At 46.0% G+C, this 21,250-nt stretch overlaps 1 protein-coding gene across 3 annotated transcripts; it reads right to left on the bottom strand.

Moving 5' to 3' along the window:
• Positions 1–245: 245 nt before the first annotated feature.
• On the bottom strand, positions 246–17,241 carry LOC118664894 (serum amyloid A-2 protein-like). Of its 3 annotated transcripts, XM_036325590.1 has the most exons (6): positions 17,161–17,241; positions 16,667–16,761; positions 14,725–14,863; positions 3,372–3,466; positions 950–1,088; positions 309–518 (listed from the first exon to the last, which is right to left on the bottom strand). In XM_036325590.1, the coding sequence occupies exons 2-6, from the start codon at positions 16,755–16,757 to the stop codon at positions 356–358; spliced, it is 627 nt and encodes a 208-aa protein (XP_036181483.1). In that variant the 5' UTR covers positions 16,758–16,761; positions 17,161–17,241; the 3' UTR covers positions 309–355. The 3 variants fall into 3 exon arrangements, with proteins under 3 accessions (XP_036181482.1, XP_036181483.1, XP_036181481.1); XM_036325589.1 differs by lacking the exons at positions 14,725–14,863; positions 16,667–16,761; positions 17,161–17,241 and adding an exon at positions 3,896–3,942 and having other exon boundaries at positions 246–518; XM_036325588.1 differs by lacking the exons at positions 309–518; positions 950–1,088; positions 3,372–3,466 and adding an exon at positions 13,995–14,301 and having other exon boundaries at positions 17,161–17,208.
• Between the last annotated feature and the right edge of the window lie 4,009 nt (positions 17,242–21,250).

Genomic DNA, 21,250 nt, shown 5'->3' on the forward strand with positions numbered 1-21,250 from the left:
AGTGAGTAGAAGCAAAAAGGTAACCAAGGAACCAGGAGAGAGGAGCAGGTCTGACTCAGGGAAAGGTGTCTAGTAGGGTGTATGCACTGTACAACGCTGAGATTGTCCCCTACACCCAAACACACAGGCACAGGCTTGATCTTCCCATGGGTGTCCATCCATCACCTTCAACACCAAACAAGTAGTTCTCATACCAAAATATTACACAAAGTTTTCAACATTCAAACTCTTGAGCATTTATTAGACAGATATCATGTGCCCTCTGTCAGCATCTGGGGATGTAGATTTCAATGACTCAGAGTCCCTGCCCTTAGGGGGCTCACAGCCCCGTCTCCTGAGAGCAGAGAGAAGGAGCTCAGTACTTGTCAGGCAGGCCGGGAGGTCTGTAGCGATTGGGGTCTTGGCCACTCCGGCCCCATTTGTTGGCTTCCTGGTCGGCCAGTGAGTCCTCCAATCCGTGGCCGCTGTCTCCATGCTTAACAAAGTCAGTGAGTCTCGGATAAGTCTCTCTGAAATCACTGGAATGGAGGAGGGCAGGTAGGAGGTGAATCAGGGGCTGAGGAGGAGCAGCCCCAGCCTCCCCTTTCTGAGGGATTAATGACTCTGGGAGGAGCCTGGAATAAGGCTAAGCACTGACCCTGCCTGGGCACAGCCCACTCAGCCCTGGGGTGACCACTCCCACTGGGTGAACAGCACCCATAGGGGAGAGTGGGAATCAATCTTTGGCCTTAGTTTCTCTTTTTGGGGGACAGGCCCACAAGCCATTCTCTGGCTCTGCTGGCAGCCCAGGCCCTGTGCTGGGCAGGGATGGAGAAGGTGGAAGGAAGAACATGAGGAGGAGCCCACAGACCAACCCAACAGGGTCCTTCTCTAGGGCCTACAATCCTGCACATCCCCAAAGTCGGCCAAGCCCTGCTCACCCATCCAGCATCCCCAGGAGCCAGCTTACCTGATCTTTTCAGCAGCCCAGGCACCGCCAGGTCCCCTTTGGGCAGCATCATAGTTCCCCCGGGCGTGGAAGTATTTGTCTGAGTTTTTGTAATTGGCTTCTCTCATGTCAGAGTAGGCTTTCCCCATGTCTTTGGCTCCTGGAAAGGAAAGGACATGGCACAGAGACATCAGGTAAAATATCCGAGAACCGTGACACCCGTTAGAGAAGAATCAAGGGAGAAAATGGACCACTGACTCAGTTTCACCCTGTGGTCTTGGCACCCTGGAGACCACAGGTTGAGAAGAACACTCTCCAGGCCCAGTTGGCTTCCCCAGGTGACTCTAAGGAGAGACATTTTGGTGGGGGCACAGCTGGGCTGTATGTGGTGGCCTGATGCCTGTCATGCTGTCTGTGGGCTCCAGCTCACTGAGGCCTCTGGGGCATATGTTTAAAGGAGTCAGGGAGGCCACATTACAGGACAGGATTTCAATGTCAGCGCTGCTGAAATTTGGGGCCAGAGAATTCCTTGTGTTCAGGGCCTTCCTGAGCAAGGTGGGAGGCTCCCCAGCATCCCCACATCTCTGCCCAGTAGGTGCAGCAGCCTATCCCCATGTGACAACCAGCAGTGTTTCCCACATGGCCACATGTGTCGGGGGCACCAAGGGGCTCAGGATCAAGAACCTCTGGTATGTGGAGCGAAGCTACATAGGCTAGTGTTCAGGGGACTCTGTGAGCCTGGTGGTGACATGGGAAGCAGATTGTGAGAAAAGCACAAGGGAACAGCACTTCTGCCTGATGCCTAAGAATTGGAGTCTTTCCATGACTGGTTTGGCTCAGTGGATAGAGCATCGGCCTGCAGACTGAAAGGTCCCAGGTTCGATTCCGGTCAAGGGCATGTACCTGGGTTGCGGGCACATCCCCAGTGGGAGATGTGCAGGAGGCAGCTGATCGATGTTTCTCTCTCATCGATGTTTCTAACTCTCTATCTCTCTCCCTTCCTCTCTGTAAAAAATCAATAAAATATATTAAAAAAAAGAAAAAGAATTGGAGTCTTGCTGACAGAATGCAGGGAATCCTGACATGAGTCCCTCTGAGTGTGAGAGGCATACGTGGCATCCTGGAAACCGCTCACATAGACTGGGCTGAGGCTGTGAGCAGGCAAGTGCCAGAGCAGAGGCCTGTATCTCAGCCTTGGCTGCACCTTCTCATCATCTGGGGAGGCTGTGGAAGGCCGATGCCACATCTCAGGCCCATCACCTCAGACTCTCTGGGGGTAGGTCGCAGGCCTCTGTCGTTTTTAATGTGTCCAGGTGATTCCAGCAGGTAGCTGGGATTGGTGACCTCTGAGCTTTAGGAAGCGGTGCTCAGACACATCTTCCTGGCAAGAGCTGTGGCCCCTTGCACAGCTGGGTTCACACTCTGCCCTGCCACCTGCTGACTGGCAGGTAGTGCCTGGTCCCCTGAGTCAGCTGCTCTCAGCTTCAAAGTAGGAGAAGATGCCTGCCCACCAAGTTATTCTCCACTTAGACTGGTGACCAACTGTCCCAGGTTGACCAGAACTGTCCCTGTTTGCCTTGAACTGTCCCAGTTAGCACTGAAATTGTCATGGAAAACTCCCCAGAGCCAGGCACACCAGGAGAGTTGGGCGCCCTAAATTACATGGATGTGCTGACTTCCTAGAGGGGGCTCAATGGATGTTACTAGTTGCCTTTTGGTCAGTTAAAAGGCTGGAAGAGGACCTAGCCAGTTTGGCTCAGTGGATAGAATGTCAATCTGGGGACTGAACGGCCCCAAGTTCAATTCCGACCAAGGGCACATGCCTGGTTGCAGGCTCAATCACCAATAGGGGGATGCAGGAGGCAGCTGATCAATGATTCTCATCACTGATGTTTCTATCTCTCTCTTTATCCCTTTCTCTCTGAAATCAATAAAAATATAAAATTTTTTTTTTTAAAGGTTGGAAAAGGGTAGGAAACAGACTAAAGCAGGGACAGTGTACCTGACTATAGGAAGCCCCAGCAAGAGCTAAGCTGCAGGTCTCACTAAACTACCCAGTTAGGAAATGGAAGGGAGGGAGAAGCAAGAGAGAGGGCAAGGGGAGGAGGGGAAGAAAAGATGGGGAGTGGAAGAAAAGATGGATAACTTTAATCATACTTTGTGCAGTTGCTCTGAGGGAAAATGTATACCATTTCAATACCTATTGTGTCTTCTATCAAACTTACCTTTCACCTGGGAATGATGATTATTCTTTCTCTAGTAACTGATTGAAATAAGTCCTGCGGTTTTTTCATGTGTTTGATGAAAAGCTCCCGAAACACCCAGCACATTCTACCACATGGGGCAACACAAACTAACACAGTAGCCCCAACCCTGAAGGGCTCTCAGGTGAAATCCTAGTGGCCTTGGGTTCCATCCTCCACACCCCCCCAAGGGACTTTACCGTCATAAGCCTGGCCAATGAAGTCAAACCAGCCCTGGCTGCTGACTCCCAAGGCCAAGGAACAGAACACGAGGCTGGTGAAAAGCTTCATGGTGCTGAAATGAAAGGGGAGGGTCAGAGAGAAGTAGGCAAGATTGGCACACTTCCTTCTGGGATTTGTATGTCAAAGGCAGCCTGGCTGTGCATTTCCATTTGTTCTCTTGAGACGCTGGCTGCCCATCTAGGAAACATTGCAGTAGGACCTCACTCAGAGCCACAGTCCTCAATTCTGAACCCATCAACCCTGAACCCAAGACTGAGGTCACCAAGGTGGCACTGAGGGAGCAACAGAGCCGTTAGGACCAAATCCCCTGAGCAGCCTGTAATGAATCCAAAAGCATTACCCTGTGCCACTCGGCCAGCACAGACCCCATACAGCACAAATGCAGAAGAGAGTAATTATTTTAAATGAATGTACAGTCTTGTTGGAAAGAGAAAACAGAGTAAGGTTTGTAGAGCAAGGCCTCCTGGGAGTGGCCCCTCACCTGGTCTCTGGTGGAGCCGAGCTGCTGGTCCCTGCCTGCTGGGGACAGCTGGCTGCTATTTATTGATGCTGAGCCCTCCCTGCTGGATCATGGGGGAGGAGGGGGGCAGGAAGAGAAGCCAGATTTGGCACCTGGGGAAATGCCCTCTGGATCATTTCTCTTAAAAAGGCACAAATGACACTTATTGGACAGCAGTGGTTGTCTTCATGCAAAGGTCATTTCCTCATTGTGTAACCCTCAAGAAACACAGTAGACTCGCTCTGCCCCGAAGCCACGGGTCAGGGTGCCTCTGCTGTCAGAGTTGAAGGGGCCAAGGCAGGGCCACCTGAATGCGGAGAGGAAAGGTGAGGGCCTCCAGCATGGGGTACCCAGGCTGTTGGAAGGTGTGCAGTGAGGGGCCATCTCCTCCAGCCAGGACCTTGCTTTAGTGGTCATTCCCTCAGGATGGTCTCTGCATGGTCAGATAGTAGATGTGTCAAAAATGAAATCCCTTCTTAATTCATATCTATAGCCCTGAGCTTCAAACCTGACAGGCTAGCTCACCAAATCTCCCGGGTGCCCTGGAAGGTGCTTCCACCACAAAAGGCCTGCTCAGCTGGCTCAGCCACAAGGAAGTGTATTATCTGAGCGGGTTCCCTTATGTTATTCCAGGAACTCTGCACGGTGATATGTGGTTACTAGACTTAGCATGGTGACCACATTATAAGGAATCTAAATGTCTAATCACTATACTCTACACCTCAAACTAATATAATATTATATGCCAACTACACTTTAATTTTTAAAATCTTTCATTAATAAATAAAAATAATCTGGCCTCCTAGTTGTGGGCAGTCAAGTGGTGGGACCTTTGCTTCGGCTCACCCCTCCTCATAATGGGAGAGGAAGTGTTTAGATGCCAGGTACTATCAGGGCCTGGGGCAGGCTGCTCCAAAATATCCCACAATGGTGTATTGATTCCTTTGAATTAAAGTCACTTGACAAGCAGCCAATGCAGAAAGGGACGCCAACCCTGCCTTATCTCCCTGGGTGCAAAAATAAATCTCCCCTGTACAAGGTACCCTCCCTGCTCCAGGGGGCTGAGAGAGACACCCTTAACACCAGAGTTCAGGAGAGCCTGTACATACAAACCCTGCTACTTCTTAACTAAATTACTACCCCAGCCCCAGCTGGTTTGGCTCAGTGGAGGTTCCCCATGTCTGAGCAGCCTGTGTGAAGCTGAACTTGACCTCAGGTTCACCATCATCACGCTTTGTGGTCAATAATGGCTCAAAGCTGATTAATTTCTTTCAATAAGTATAATGAGAGAATCTGTAGTTTAAGTTTAAATATTACGTTTCAGCAGTTCTAAACACACATGCTTTGATTATAAATTTCTGAAATTAGGACGTGTCTTACATTCACTAATGACCAGGCTATACTAATGAAACAGTTGTCATTTGCTTTAGGAAAACTTATAAATTTATGTAGGTTTTCCTTTTTGTTTATATACACGAGAGTGATGTATGATAAAAATCTATGTCTAAGTGGGTCCAAAAGAATTTTCTCAATAAATGTGGAATGAAAAGTCTGAGTAATGAGAAACCATTATGTCTTAATTGAATTAACAGCAATTTTTTCCTTGGCGGTATGTAAATCATGATGCATTTTTTAGTCCTGGTGTCTTAGAGAAATACAGTGTGTCTGTCCTTGTTCTCCCTCCACTAGTTTCCCAGTGTTTTGTGCTAACTTACCCCTCTGATAGTCAGCACAGTGGAAATTCCAAGTATTTCTTTTCTCCCAAGGCTTTTCATCGTATACCATGATGACTAATACAGTACTTTATTATACTTTAGGGTCCTAATTTTTTTTCTATGAGAGAACATGTAAAGCATTTCAAGAGAAAATAAATTTATATGATAAAATAATGTTATTTTTGTTGGTATGGTAGTAGATATTTTGATATGGATTTACATCGCTACTGTAAAGTGACTCATTACCATGTCCTGCAAATCAAAAATTGTATCAATCATACATGCTTTCTCCAACTCCCAAATCGTCCACCCTGATCTGTCAACTTCTGAGCTATACTTCTCTTACTTCATTCATCTCAACAAGTATTTAGTAAGTGTGTATGCTACAGGCGAGGTGCTGTGACAGGTACTGTGGATACAGGGATGACATACAAAAAGACAGACGTTCCTTTTATCTCGGGTTTCCTGCCTACGTGCCCTAAAGTCAGACAAGCAAATGAGCCAACGCAGTGGAGTGTGACGAGTTCAGGGACATCAAGTACAGCAAGAGCAAGCACAGCTGGACTCCCACAGGTCTCCTGTCCTCCCTCTCAAATGGTCTCATCCCCTGACCTCACTCTCAATATCCTTTTCCCTTTCTCAGAGCAAGAGACGTTCCTGCTTGCTTTGGGGTTAACCATCCCTGTGGGCTTAAACCTGCTGCTTCTTGGGTCCCCTTGAATCTGGTGTTATTCCCCCTTCTCTATCTTTATTAGCTCCTTATAACTATATTGACCTATTAGGAAAGAAAACCATTTTATTAGTAACTAACAAAGTAATCCAATCATTCACTCACTCAATAAGCATTTGTTGAGATCCATCATATGCCAGGCACTGGCATGGTACTGGATATTTATGGGTGAACAAGACAGAAATGGTCACTTCTCTCATTGATTTTATACTCCAGGGAAGAAGGTGTACCAGAAGGTAATCTAAACAAAAATCAGAAGAATAACCAAAAAAATTAATAAAATAATCCCACTTACAGAAATTGTTAAGAAGGAAAGACTACACAGGATAAGCCTGCCAGGGTGATCAGGGAAGGTATCTCTTAAGAAAGAGTGATTTAGGAAAGACCCACAAGACGAGAGAGGTCCAGCCATGTCAACAGCAAGCAGAAGAGTGTCCTGGGTAGAGGAAATGCCATGTGCAAGGCTCTGTGGCAAATGAGAGCTTGGTTTGCTGGTGGGATTTGAGGATTGTAAGCATGAGTGGGTGTGCCATCAGGTGATGCTGAAGGGTTTCAAGAACAGATAACACGGTGCTGTGTAGGCCAAGGTAGGGACTTGGATTTTATTGTAAGGGAAATTGGAATTCACTGAAGGATTTTAAGCAAAAATTTTAAGAGAAGTGATCTGATTATTACTGTATGCTAGACTGAGAGGTAGGTTAACTACATGTTTTGTTTTGCTAGGACATTCTAGATTAACCCCTGCGGCCTTAATCTAGAATGGATTAATTATTAATAATGCCCCCTTTTCATTCTGGAAAAGGAATTGGTTTGGATGATAAATTATATGACTAGTTAGACGGCTACTGCATTAAGCCCAGTGAGAAATGATGTGGCCAGTAGCATGGATGTACATGGGATAGAGCCGATGATTAGAGATGAATTTTGGAAGTAGAATCAGGACTTGCCAGTGGATTGGATATGAGGCTGAAGAAAAGGGATGCATCAAGCACATTCCCTAATTTCTGGAGTGAGCAACAGGGAGAATGGTCCTGTCATTTACTGAAGTGGAGAAGCCTACTAGGTGAAAGCTCTGGACTGAAATGAGAGTTCACTTTGGGACATGTTAAGTTTGAGATCTCTGGAAGCTGTCCAACCAGACATGTCAAGAGGACCATTGGATATACAAGCATGGAGCTCAGAAAGGAGGTTCTGAGGTGGAGATATAATTGAAGAGAGCCACCAGCATATAGATACTATTTACATTTGTTTGAGTGTATAGAGAAATAAAAAGTGAGAGCCCAGAACAAAGTCTGAGGACACTTAGAGTTTGGAGGAGATGAGGTAGACCCAGCTAAGGAGATGAGAAGGAAAGTAGCCCTGGCCTGTGTTTCTCAGTGGTTAGATTCAGCCCAGGCACCTAAGGATCTCAGGTTTGATTCCTGGTCAAGGCATGTACCCGGGTTGCAGGTTCGATCCTGGCCCCAGTCAGGTTCTCTGCGGGAGGCAACCAATAGATGTGTCACTCTCACATTGAATGTCTCTCTCTCTATCTCTCTTAACGCCCCCCTCTTCCACTCTCTCTAAAAATCAATATCTGCAGGGTTGGCCAGTGTGCCTCAGTGTTTGAGTGTCAACCCATGAACTAGGAGGTCAGGGTTCAATTCCCGGTCAGGGCATAGGCCTGGATTTTGGGCCTGATACCAGTAGGGGGCATGCAGAAGGCAGCCAATTAATGATTCTCTCTCATCATTGATGTTTCTATCTCTCTCTCCTTCTCCCTTCCTCTCTGAAATCAATAAAAACATATTTTAAAAAATATATATCCTCAGGTGAAGATTAACAAAAAAAACAACAAAAAAATAGAAAAACGAAACACCAGGAGAGTGTGATATTATAAAGCCAAAAGAGAGAACCTCCTAAGAAGGAGGGAGAGGGCAACTGTTGAATGTTGGTCAGAGGCCTTCTGATGAGAGGAGAGAAATACGGCGATTGTTTTGGGTAACATGGAGGTCAATGGTGACATGAATTATTTAGCTGGAGTGGTGAAGGCAGAGGCCAGGCTGGAGTGGGTTCAAGCTTGAGTCACAAATGAGGAACCAAAAAAGGCGCCTCTTTCAAGATGTTTGACTCTTAAGAAGAGGAAAATGTCAAGAGTGAAGAGTGATGTGGATTAAAGTCAGGGTTTTTGGTGCGGTCATTTGAGAAAGCAGTTCTTGAGTGCCCGGATTTGGCACTGTGTACACAAGGATGAATGAGGTGTGCTGCCTGTCCTTTAGCAAGTCAGGCATCTCCCAGTGTAAGTGCTCTCTTGACCATTTACACCGAGTGCTGGAGATCCGGGAAGGAGGGAGTATCCACATCCCATCCTCTTGGTCTTGTACAGCACATTCAAGTTCTGGAGTCAGACATGCCAGCCTGCAACCTAACTCTGCCCCTGTTATGGCCAAAGCAGGTATTTCTAAACCTTGGTTTCTCCAACTGAGAACTGCAAAGACTTTCTCTACAGCTTAAATAACAGAAGGCATAGACAGTACAGCACTGAGGTGTGGAATATGGTAAACAACAGCCAGGAAAGAGGTGGGACTTGTGCTCCACTAATGACCCAGAGAAGAAGGTGCGAGGACTTCCAACCTTTTCACAAGACTAGAAGGATTATAAGTAGAATGCTAGAAAGAGCAGTGGTGACCCAGGATGAAACAAATAAGGCCAAGATTACACTAGTGTTTGGAAATCCTTGGTTTTAGATTTGAGCCTCCAAAATTAGAAAAGATGCCTCTTTCTGGGTCTGAGTCATTTTAAAAATATATATTTTTATTGGTGTCAGAGAGAAAAGGAGAGAAATAGAAACATCAATGATGAGAGAAAATCATTGATAAGCTGCCTCCTGCATGCCCCCTCCTGGGGATTGAGCCCACAACCTGGGTATGTGCCCTTGACCAGAATCAAACTTGAGACCCTTCAGTCCACAGGCCAACGCTCTAGCCACTGAGCCAAACCAGTTAGGGCTGAGTCATCTTTTAATTCTAATAGGTAAAATGAGATGAAAATTATAAGGCAGATAACTGCTGAGGACTTCCCTGTGCCTTTGGTCCTTATCAAAAGCAATGTAAGCAACATTCAGATGTTCCCCGCACAACTTCCTTTCCTGGGAAAGGTAGGTTCCTAAGGTCCGGGTAGTCCAGGTGCCTGAGCTGCCTTGGCTCACTAGGTCCTAGGAGTAGAAATGATGGAGAAAGGGGGGCAGTTGTCAGCCCTGCACAGCCATTGGTCATGGGTGTGCTTGGGGGACTGTTTCCTAGAGGAGGACATGTGGTGTCCACAGCCTTGTTCTCCTACTTTCCTCAGGACAGAAATGGTGGGCCAGTGATTACATCCTGTTACAATTCTTTGACTGCCTTTGGGCCAATCAATGCTAGATATGCACCCCCCCTCCCCCCTAAAATGTATTCTACTCATTCCCTTCTTTGATAGAATCACTGGAGAGAAAGCAAGTACAATTTGTAGACACCAAGAGGAACCAACTCCTCATAGGGACTTTCACAGTCCTCTTCCTTTGTCACTTATGTATTCTGTCTTCTGGGAAGGGCCACTCTTAGAACAATAGACAGCAGTGGCAGCCAGCTGTTTTCACTTGTTTCTGATGGAAAAATAAAGCCATCCTGTCATGGTGATATTGAATCTCCAGCCCTTAAATGGATGTCCCAAGAGACTCTGAGTCAGTGAGTCCTGCTTTTTGGGACAGTCTCAGTGACTATTGTCCCAGCCTAACTGTTAATAGTGACACCCCTTTTTCACTCTCAAAAATGACCTGTTTATATAGTGAATTAGACAGTACCCCTCCTCTAATAATCATGTGTACCAGGCTGTTGAGAGGCCCAAGAGACCTCCATTTGCCTGATACTATTAATTTAAGTTAAAGAATAGATCACCAAGACTACTTAGTGTCAGGAAAACTAAATGAAGAAAATTGAAAAGTCCCACAAGATACCATGATCAAGAATGGCACCTGAGGACTAAGTCCCAGACTGGGTACAGTAGGAAGAAAGGTGAGCAGTTCCATGAATATAAAATGAGGAAAGTAATGTTACCGGCTTCACAGGGTTGTGGTCAGGATGAAATGATTAATGCTGAAAGGAGTTTGGATCTGTTCTGGGCACAAAAAATGTTACCACAAATTTTAGTTCTTGTGATTTAACCAAGAAAATTCTTAATTTATTCTTTGCAGAAGTCAGAAAGTATAATTATGTGTTATTACAGTAACACATTATTAATACATTAATAAATAAGATTACCAATCAGAATGACAGATTTAAAGATTAAGCTTTCATTTTACAGGACATAAAAATGTTTTATTGTACAAGACATACCCCCAACATTAATGTGTGCTATGTCCACCAAAGTACATGTACACCAGCGTTACTGCAGACTTACCCATAACAGTCTAAATTTAAAAAGCCTAACTATCCAACCACATAGAATGGGCTAATAAAGCATGGTATCCTTATACAATGGAATATTATGCACCGATGAGCAAGAGCAAACTATTGATATAAGCAAAATGGATGAATGAATCTAATAGATATAATGTTGAGTGGAAGACAGCCAGATACAAAAGAATTCTTTTTTTTAAATTTCTTGTATTTGAACATCAAAGGCGGGCAAAACTAATCTATAGTGATGGAGGTGAGAATGTGGCTTGCTTTTGGTGGGGGGTCTTACCTGGCAGAGGGCAGGAGGCATCCTCTGGTGTGCTGGAAATATAATACATCTTCATCTTATGGTGGGAACATGGGCTTTTGGACGTATAAAAGTTCACTGAGCCTGTAAGTTATATTTCAATGAAAAAAACATTAACAATGAGATCAGTGGGCCCTACCCGGTTTCACTCAGTGGATGGAGCATCAGCCTTTGGACTGAAGCGTTCTGGGTTCAATTCTGGTGCAGAGAACAGGCCTCGGTTGCAGGCTCAATCCCCTGCCATGGTCAGGGTGGCTGCGGGAGGCAGCCGATAGAGGTGACTCTCTCACACGGATGTCTCTCTCTCTTTGTCTCTCCCCGTCCCTTCTACTCTCTCTAAAAAACAGTGCAGAAAATATCCGTGGGTGAGGATAAGATTAGTGGGAAAATAGATGCTGAAAGCACATGTAAGTCAGGAAGAGCTGCCAGTGCCTAAATTGCTCAATCAATAAATATTTACTGAGTCCTGCTAGGACATACATGTCAAGGATTTCTTTAAACTAACTCATTTGGAAAAAAGAAATATCATGATGTCTTAATTTTTCTTTATGTGCTTTGTTCTGTGGAGATTTTCATAATAATTTCATGTACTTGGTGTTTGATGAGTCTATCCAATAGTCTCTCTCTGTCAGGGCACAATGACTGTTCTTTCTGTGATGGCTGCTTGACATTGATTCCATGTTTCCCTGATAGATGGGGCGTTTTCTCCAAGTACCTCTCACTAGTTGGTAGCAAAACCTGACACAGCTGTTCTCACTGGTATTATGCAGAAAATAATCTGAGGCTTGTTCAGAGTGCTGATTCCTAGCTCCACTCCTCCTCCAGGATCCTGGCTCAGTAGCTATGAGAGGAGGGTCAGGAATGCACCCTTTCTACAACTTTCCAGCAAAGTGAAATGTGGGTGGGTCATGCAACAAATTCTGACCTACACTGACCCAAGGGAGGAGAAGATAGCCTTTATTGTGTGCAGAAATACTTAGCCACTGCCCCACAACCCTTTTTCGAAACTAGTACACAGAGAATATCATAAAGAGCAATAAGACATGAAGTTGAAAGTGCAGAAAAATTGAATTTGTCAAATTTCAATGGAAAATTGATAAAATATTCAATTGCCAAATTAATAAGATCGGCTTCAGTTCCACATGTAAGGAGCTTGGAAGTCACCACTTCATCCTAACAACAAGCGAAAAGCTGAACACAATGGAAAATCAAATCTTCTTGGATTCATATGAGAGGTGAGGACACAGGGCAAACCACTGCCCCTGCAATTGGACACAGATGGATCCAGGGATCCCGGCTCACTGGAGTGTGGGAGCTGAAACCGCTGGGGAACCTGAACTAGAATTGGTGAATTGCTGGACGCTCAGCAGGGGTAACTCTGAGAGTTAAAACCTCTAGGGGGACTCAGTTATCGGGGGTTCTCTACAGTATTCTGAGATTTACCTTCAGGAGCTCCACCAGGTTCTCACAACAAAAATACCTTAGAAAAAAATCCTCTGTCTTCCAGCAGGGGGTGCACTCTGTTCTCAACCAGGCCTGCCCTCAGGGAAAACTGTGTGATGTGTGTAACTGACCTGGGGAAGGGAAATAACCAACTCCAGCCCACTCTAGTTATCCTGTTCCACTCCAGGGGGATAAGAAACCTGAGAAATACTAGTGAAGAGTTCCACTCTGGTGACCTCATGTAACCTTAATTACGTCCTTAATCCAAATACAGCCACAGGGGAAGTTAGGACTTCAACATACACATTTTTCGGTGGGGGGTTGGGGGAGGAGGCAGAGACATAATTCAATTCAGAGCACTGGCCCTTTCACAGCTAGCTTCCAGGGAGTTCAGAGGCTCTCTACCCCCTGCCCCATGTGGTCTGTGAGTTAACAGCAACCCTGGGCTGTTTCCTGTCAGGTTTCATTGGAGGAGTTCTTGCTTACCAGCTGTGCCTTCTGACTCCCAGCAATCATTATCAGCCTTCCAATGGGCTACAGACTTTCCAGCCTGGTGTATTCTTTAACCCTGTGGTCGGCAAACTCATTAGTCAACAGAGCCAAATATCAACAGTACAACGATTGAAATTTCTTTTGAGAGCCAAATTTTTTAAACTTAAACTATATAGGTAGGTACATTTATATCAACTTAATTAGGGTACTCCTAAGGCTTAGGAAGAGCCACACTCAATGGGCCAAAGACCCGCATGTGGCTCTCGAGCCACAGTTTGCCAACCACTGCTTTAACCCCTTAGCAGTTGAATCCTATTATCAGTTAATAATCCTCTTATGAAAATTTCCCTCTTCAAATGACCACCTGGTTTCTGTCTCCTGAATGGACCCTGACAGATAAGAGGTGTCTTCTCTATCCTGCTCTCTCCTCACTACCAATTCCGTGGTTTTGAGCTGGTTAATATGCAGAAGCTGGGAGGAAATATTCACAAGTGAGGCGGCATTATATCTGCATTTAGGCTTGAAATGAGGCAATAAAAATACCGTGGAGGAAAACTGCTATGGAGGCATTTCTTAGATGGCAAGGACAGAAATTGATTAACAATTGGATTTGCTCAGAGATGAACAGACTATCAAGGTGGCAGTTGCTAGAACAGGATCCCGTGGTCCAATCCTCCCATGGCTGTGTCTCCCGCCCCCCAGGCAGAGACCACTGAGCGACTTAATTTTAATGAGATTCACACCCTGGGGGCAGAGACAGTGACTGGACAAAATTGACAGGGAGTTAGGAGGCCTGGACATGAAAGGGCTTGAAACAGCACAAAGCAGAGGGGAGAGTTGGTACAGGGTGTCTGCCCTATATGACTTGAGATTGTATCCCCTACACCCGAACGTGCAGGTACAGGCGGGATCCTCTCATGGCTGTCCATCCATCACCCCATGGTATCAATGACCAGTCCTTATAGGAAATAACAACACACAGTTTTTAACATTCAATCTCTTAAGCATTTATTAGACATCCATTATGTGCCCTCTGTCAGCATCTGGGGATGTAGAACTCAATGACTCAGGGTCCCTGCCCTTAGGGGGCTCACAGCCCCATCTCCTGAGAGCAGAGTGAAGAAGCTCAATACTTGTCAGGCAGGCCGGGAGGTCTGTAGTGATTGGGGTCTTTGCCACTCCGGCCCCATCTGTTGGCTTCCTGGTCGGCCAGTGAGTCCTCCAATCCATGGCCGCTGTCTCCATGCTTAAGAAGGTCACCGACTCTCGGATAAGCCTCTCTGAAATCACTGGAATGGAGGAGGGCAGGTAGGAGGTGAATAGGGGCTGAGGAGAAACAGCACCACCCTCCCCTTTCCAAGGGATTAATGACTCTGGGAGGAGCCTGGAATGAGGCTAAGCACTGACCCTGCCTGGGCACAGCCCACTCAGCCCTGGGGTGACCCCTCCCACTGGGTGAACAGCACCTAGAGGGGAGGGCCAATCAGTCCTTGGCCTTCGGTTTCTCATTCTGGGGGACAGGCCCACAAGCCATTTTCTGGCTCTGCTGGCAGCCCAGGCCCTGCGCTGGGCTGGGATGGAGAAGGTGGAAGGAAGAACATGAGGAGGAGCCCAGAGTCCCAAAGTAGTGCTTCTCTAGGGCTTACAACTCCACTTCCCCAAACTCAGCCAAGCTCTGCTCACCCATCCAGCATCCCAAGGAGCCAGGTTACCTGATCACTTCAGCAGCCCAGACACCGCCAGGTCCCCTTTGGGCAGCGTCATAGTTCCCCCGGGCGTGGAAGTACTTGTCTGAGTTTTTGTAATTGGCTTCTCTCATGTCAGAGTAGGCTCTCCACATGTCTTTGGCTCCTGGAAAGGAAAGGACATGGCACAGAGACATCAGGTGAAATATCCGAGAACCGTGATACCCGTTAGAGAAGAATCAAGGGAGAAAATGGACCACTGACTCAGTTTCACCCTGTGGTCTTGGCACCCTGGAGACCACAGGTTGAGAAGAATATTCTCCAGGCCCAGTTGGCTTCCCCAGGTGACTCTAAGGAGAGACATTTTGGTGGGGGCACAGCTGGGCTGTACCTGGTGGCCTGATGCCTGTCATGCTGTCTGTGGGCTCCAGCTCACTGAGGCCTCTGGGGCATATGTTTAAAGGACACAGGGAGGCCACATTACAGAACAGGATTTCAATGTCAGCACTGCTGAAATTTGGGGCCAGAGAATTCTTTGTGTTCAGGGCCTTCCTGAGCAAGGTGGGAGGCTCCCCAGCATCCCCACATCTCTGCCCAGTAGGTGCAGCAGCCTATCCCCATGTGACAACCAGCAGTGTTTCCCACATGGCCACATGTCCCCGGGGCAGCAAGGGGCTCAGGATCAAGAATCTCTGGTATGTGGAGCAAAGCTACATAGGCTAGTGTTCAGGGGACTCTGTGAGCCTGGTGGTGACATGGGAAGCAGATTGTGAGAAAGGCACAGGCGGACAGCACTTCTGCCTGACGCCTAAGAATTGGAGTATTGCAGACAGAATGCAGGGAATCCTGAAGTGAGTCCCCCTGAGTGTGAGGGGCATACGTGGCATCCTGGAAACCGCCCACATAGTCTGGACTGAGGCTGTGAGCAGGCAAGTGCCAGAGCAGGGGCCTGTATCTCAGCGTTGGCTGCACCTTCTCATCGCCTGGGGAGGCTGTGGAAGGCCGATGCCACATCTCAGGCCCATCACCTCAGACTCTGTGGGGGTGGGTCGCAGGCCTCTGTCGTTTTTAATGTGTCCAGGTGATTCCAGCAGGTAGCTGGGATTGGTGACCCCTGAGCTTTAGGAAGCGGTGCTCAGACACATCTTCCTGGAAAGAGCTGTGGCCTCCTGCACAGCTGGGTTCACACTCTGCCTTGCCACCTGCTGACTGGCAGGTAGTCCCTGGTCCCCTGAGTCAGCTGCTCTCAGCTTCAAAGTAGGGGAAGATGCCTGCCCACCAAGTTATTCTCCACTTAGACTGGTGACCAACTGTCCCAGGTTGACCAGAACTGTCCCTGTTTGCCTTGAACGGTCCCAGTTAGCACTGAAGCATCATGGAAAACGCCTCAGAGCCAGGCACACCAGGAGAGTTGGGCGCCCTAAATTGCATGGAAGTGCTGAGTTCCTAGAGGGGGCTCAATGTATGTTCCCTTTGATCAGTTAAAAAAAAGCTGGAAATGGATAGAAAACCGACTAACACAGGGACATTGTCACCAACTACTGGAAGCCCCAGCAAGAGCTAAGCTGTAGGTCTGAGTACACTACCCAGTTAGGAAATGGAAGGGAGGGAGAAAGGAAGCAAGAGAGAGGGAGGGGAGGAGGGGAAGAAAGGATGGGTAGCTTTAATCACATTTTGTGCAGTTTGGTCTGAGGGGAATAGTGTACCATTTCAAGTCTTAGTCTGTGTATTCTAGTCAAACTTAGCTTTCAGCTGATTGTTCTTTTTCTATTAACTGATTGAAGTAAGACCTATGGCTTTTCCATCTGTTCGGTGAAAAGCTCCCAAAACACCTGGCACATTCCACCACATTGGGCAACACAAGCTAACACAGTGCTCCAACCCTGAAGGGCACTCAGGGTGCATCCTAGTGGTCATGTGTTCTGCACCCACCCCACCCCCACCCCCTCCAATCCTCCGGTTACTTTACCGTCATAAGCCTGGCCAAGGAATTCAAACCAGCCCTGGCTGCTGACTCCCAGGACCAAGGAGCAGAACACGAGGCCGGTGAAAAGCTTCATGGTGCTGAAATGAAAGGGGAGGGTCAGGGAGACACAGGCAGGACTGGCACACCTCCTTTCTGCTGTGCATTTCCATTTGTTCTCATGAGACGCTGGCTGCCCATCTAGGAAACATTGCAGTAGGACCTCACTCAGAGCCACAATGCTGAACCCATCAACCATGAACCCAACACTGTCTAGGAGTCACCAAGGTGGCACTGAGGGAGCAACAGAGCAGTTAGGACCAAATCTCCTGAGCAGCCTGTAATGAGACCAGAAACTACCCTGTGCACTCGGCCGGCACAGACCCCATACAGCACAAATGCAGAAGAGAGTAATTATTTTAAATGAATGTACAGTCTTGCTGGAAAGAGAAAACAGAGCAAGGTTTGTAGAGCAAGGCCTCCTGGGAGTGGCCCCTCACCTGGTCTCTGATGGAACCGAGCTGCTGGTCCCTGCCTGCTGGGGACCGCTGGCTGCTATTTATTGATGCTGAGCCCTCCCTGCTGGATCATGTGGGTGCAGAGGGGCAGGAGAGAAGCCAGATTTGGCACCTGGGGAAAGTCCCTCTGGATCATTTCTCCTAAAAAGCTGCAAAGGACACTTACTGGACAGCAGTGACCAGTCTTCATGCACAGGTCATGTCCCCGTTGTGCAACCCTGAAGAAATACAGTAAACTCGCTCTTCCCCGCAGCCACAGGTCAGGGGTGGCTCTGCTTTAATAGTTGAAGGGGCCAAGGCAGGGCCCCCTGGATGTGGAGAGGAAGGGTGAGGGGCTCTAGGATGGGGCACCCAGGCTATTGGAAGGTGTGCAGTGAGGGGCCGTCTCCTCCCGCCAGGACCTTGCTTTAGTGGTCATTCCCTCAGGATGGTTCCTGCTGGGCCAGTTGGTAGATGTGTCAGAAATGAAACCCCTTTTGAGTTCATTCTAAAGCTCTTGAGCTTCAAAACTGACAGGATAGCTCACCAAATCTCCCGGGTGCCCTGGAAGATGCTTCCATCACTCTGACTACATGCTCAGCTCTCAGCTCCAGGGCACAGAAAGGCCTGCTCACCTGGCTCAGCCACAAGGAAGAGCTGGCTCTTGTTATCAGAGCTGACTCCTCATGGGACAGTGGATGGCGGTCCTCTGCTTTCCCTCACCCAATCCTGCAGACCCCTCACAGTGGGAGTAAGATGCTGTATGATAAATTTGCAGCTCGCCTAGGAAGTGCCAGGCTCCCAGTCAGGGGAAAGGAGGGGAAAGAGGGTGCGTGCTCTTTGTGCCCAGTATTACCCTATGGGGGCCCTGTCTGCCCCTGGTCATTATGAGTCTAAAATGTCAGCAGGTCAGCACAGCTCCTCAGGGGCTGCTGGAGGAAACAGGGGGTGGAGAGGGGTCAGTGCTGGAGCCCAGCAGGGGTGAGTCCAGGGTAGGAACTGAGGCTGGTGAACATGTCAGCGCCTGCTGGTTTCTTCTTCCCCAATCCATCTTAACACCCCAAGGGTCAGGCATTTACAATACCAACAAGACATCTTGCAAGGGGCAGGACTAGGGAAGTGGTAAAGGAGACCAAATGGCCTGGAGACAGCCTATGAATGTCTTCATCTGCTCTCGGCCATGATGGCCACTCACATGGTCCCCCTCACCAGATACTACATCCCAATACCGTACCACTAAGTTGGTCCATGCTAGAACCTGCCCTGCTCACACACTCACGCACATTCCAGGCTAGAGAGCTGACTTCCCCAGGAGGCATGAGCTCACGGGGCAAAGCTACCATGCATCCAAGTAGCACAGTGGCTCTGAAAGAAAGTCAAGTTAAAAAATAATACTAAATCCCCCAGAATTAATGGGTTGGAGAGAAGCAAAGAAAATTTTTTAAAAAAATAATAAGTATCATCAAAAGGGGTAAAACAGAATATAAAGTAGAAACTATCAGTTTTGAAGAAGAATAAAATGAAAATAAAATTATAAAATAATACTTAATAAAACACCTCAATAAAGAAATAAATAACAGATCAATGCTACTGAATAATAAATTATCTGGCAGGACAGCCCCAGGAACTTTCCCAAGAGGCAACAGAAAGAAACAGAGTTGGAAATTATTCAAAATTTTTCAAAGATGTAGGAGAGCTGCAGAATTATTAATATTAATATCCAAGGAGAAAAAAATAGAAAGGTAGAAGTAGTAGAGTTCATGACTCAAAAAGAAAAGAACAATATAGATCAGTGATGGCGAACCTATGACACGCAAACTCATTTTTTTAGTTGATTTTTCTTTGTTAAATGGCATTTAAATATATAAAATAAATATCAAAAATAGAAATCTTTGTTTTACTATGGTTGCAAATGTCAAAAAAATTCCTACATGTGACACGGCACCAGAGTTAAGTTAGGGTTTTTCAAAATGCTGACATGCCGAGCTCAAAAGTTTCGCCATCACTGATATAGATCAATGGAATAGAATAGAGAGCCCAGAAATCGACCCAAACCAATATGCTCAATTAATATTTGACAAAGGAAGCAAGAACATACAATGGAGTCAAGATAGTCTCTTTTATAAATGGTGTTGGGAAAATTGGACAGATACATGCAAAAAAATGAAACTAGACCACCAACTTATACCATACACAAAAATAAACTCAAAATGGATAAAGGACTTAAATGTAACACGGGAAACCATAAAAATACTAGAGGAATCCAAAGGCAACAAAATCTCAGACATATGCCAAAGCAATTTCTTTACCAATACAGCTCTTAGGCCATTGGAAACTGAAGAAAAAATAAATAAATGGGACTACATCAAAATAAAAAGGTTCTGCACAGCAAAAGAAACCATCAACAAAACAACAAGAAAACCCACTGCATGGGAGAACATATTTGCCCATGTTATCACCAATAAGGGTTTAATCTCCAACATTTATAGGGAACTCATACAACTTAACAAAAGGAAGATAAACAATCCAATCAAAAAATGGGCAATGGACCTAAATAGACACTTTTCAAAAGAGGACATTCAGAAAGCCAAGACATATGAAAACATGCTCAAAGTCACTAATCATCTGAGAGATGCAAATCAAAACAACAATGAGGTACCATCTCACACCGTCAGAATGGCTATCAGCAACAAATCCACAAACGACAAGTGCTGGAGAGGATGTGGAGAAAAAGGAACACTCGTGCACTGCTGGTGAGAATGCAGACTGGTGCAGCCACTATGGAAGACAGTATGGAGTTTCCTCAGAAAGTTAAAAACGGAACTCCCATTTGACCCAGTGATCCCACTTCTAGGAATGTATCCCAAGAAACCAGAAACACCAATCAGAAAGGATATATGCATCCCTATGTTCATAGCAGCACAATTTATCATAGCTGAGATTTGGAAACAGTCTAAGTGCCCATCAACAGATGAATGGATCAGAAAACTGTGGTACATCTACACGATGGAATACTAAGCTGCTGTAAAAAAGAAGGAACTCTTACCATTTGCAACAGCATGGATGGAACTGGAGAGCATTATGCTAAGTGAAATAAGCCAGTCAATGAAGAAAAATACCACATGATCTCACTCATTTATAGATAATAAAGACCATTATAAACTGATAAACAAAAATAGATGCAGAGGCAGAGCAGCATCGAACAGACTGTCAAACTACAGCAGGAAAGCAGGGGAGGTTTGGAGGGTGGTAAGAGATCAACTGAACGACTTGTATGCATGTATATAAGGATAACCAATGGACAAAAGACACTGGGGGGTAGGGGAGGCCGGGGGAAGGTCAAGGGGGGAAAAAAGGGAGACAAATGTGCTACTCTTTGTAATACTTTAAGCAATAAAACAAAAAAAAGCAAGATGAAAAAAGAAAAAGAAAATAAAATATATTAATAAATTTGATAACCTAAATAAAGTAAATGTATTTCTGGGAAAATATAAATTCTAAATGGGTAAATGAAGAACTAGAAAAATTAAATAGAATAATATTTATAAGTAAATTGAAATGATAGAGTAATTATAATTCAATTATAAGTAAATTGAAATGAAATTCCTCCAAAATGTAGACTCAGCTTCACAGTTTACTATTAAAACTATTAAGAGAATTCAGTGAGATTGCCATATTCAAGATAATTTTAAAAATCACGTGTTTCTCTGCAATAATTCTTAAGTTAAAAAATACAATATATAACAGTACCAAAAACATTAACTGTCTAGGAAACAACCTAAAAAATACATAAACTTTACAGAAAAATTTGAAAGTTCACTAAGGAATAAACAATGGGGATGCATGTGCTGTTCACGGAGAGGATGTTTTACTGTAGTAAAGATTAACTATCTGCCCTGGTTGGTGTGTCTCAGTTGTCTGAGCATCATCCCTTGCAACTAAGGGTCTCGGGTTCGATTCAGGTCAAGGACACATACCTGGGTTGCAGGCTTGATCCCTGGCCTGATGTGTGTACAGTAGTCAACCAATCGATGTGTCTTACATCAATGTTTCTCTCTCTCTCTCTCTCTCTTTTTTATTAAATCTTTATTGT

The sequence above is a fragment of the Myotis myotis genome, unplaced genomic scaffold, assembly GCF_014108235.1.
Source record: "Myotis myotis isolate mMyoMyo1 unplaced genomic scaffold, mMyoMyo1.p scaffold_m19_p_10, whole genome shotgun sequence".
In the NCBI taxonomy this organism is placed as follows: Eukaryota; Metazoa; Chordata; class Mammalia; order Chiroptera; family Vespertilionidae; genus Myotis; species Myotis myotis.

What these genes read in the sequence shown, in the direction of transcription:
- LOC118664894 (XM_036325590.1), bottom strand. Translation starts at nt 16,757, where the DNA reads ATGAAGCTTTTCACCGGCCTCGTGTTCTGCTCCTTGGTCCTGGGAGTC. An exon ending in TGGGCTGCTGAAGTGATCAG is followed by an intron (nt 3,467 to 14,724) that starts GTAACCTGGCTC and finishes CTTTCATTTCAG; the next exon opens with CACCATGAAGCTTTTCACCA. An exon ending in CATTGGCCAGGCTTATGACG is followed by an intron (nt 1,089 to 3,371) that starts GTAAAGTCCCTT and finishes TTTCCTTTCCAG; the next exon opens with GAGCCAAAGACATGGGGAAA.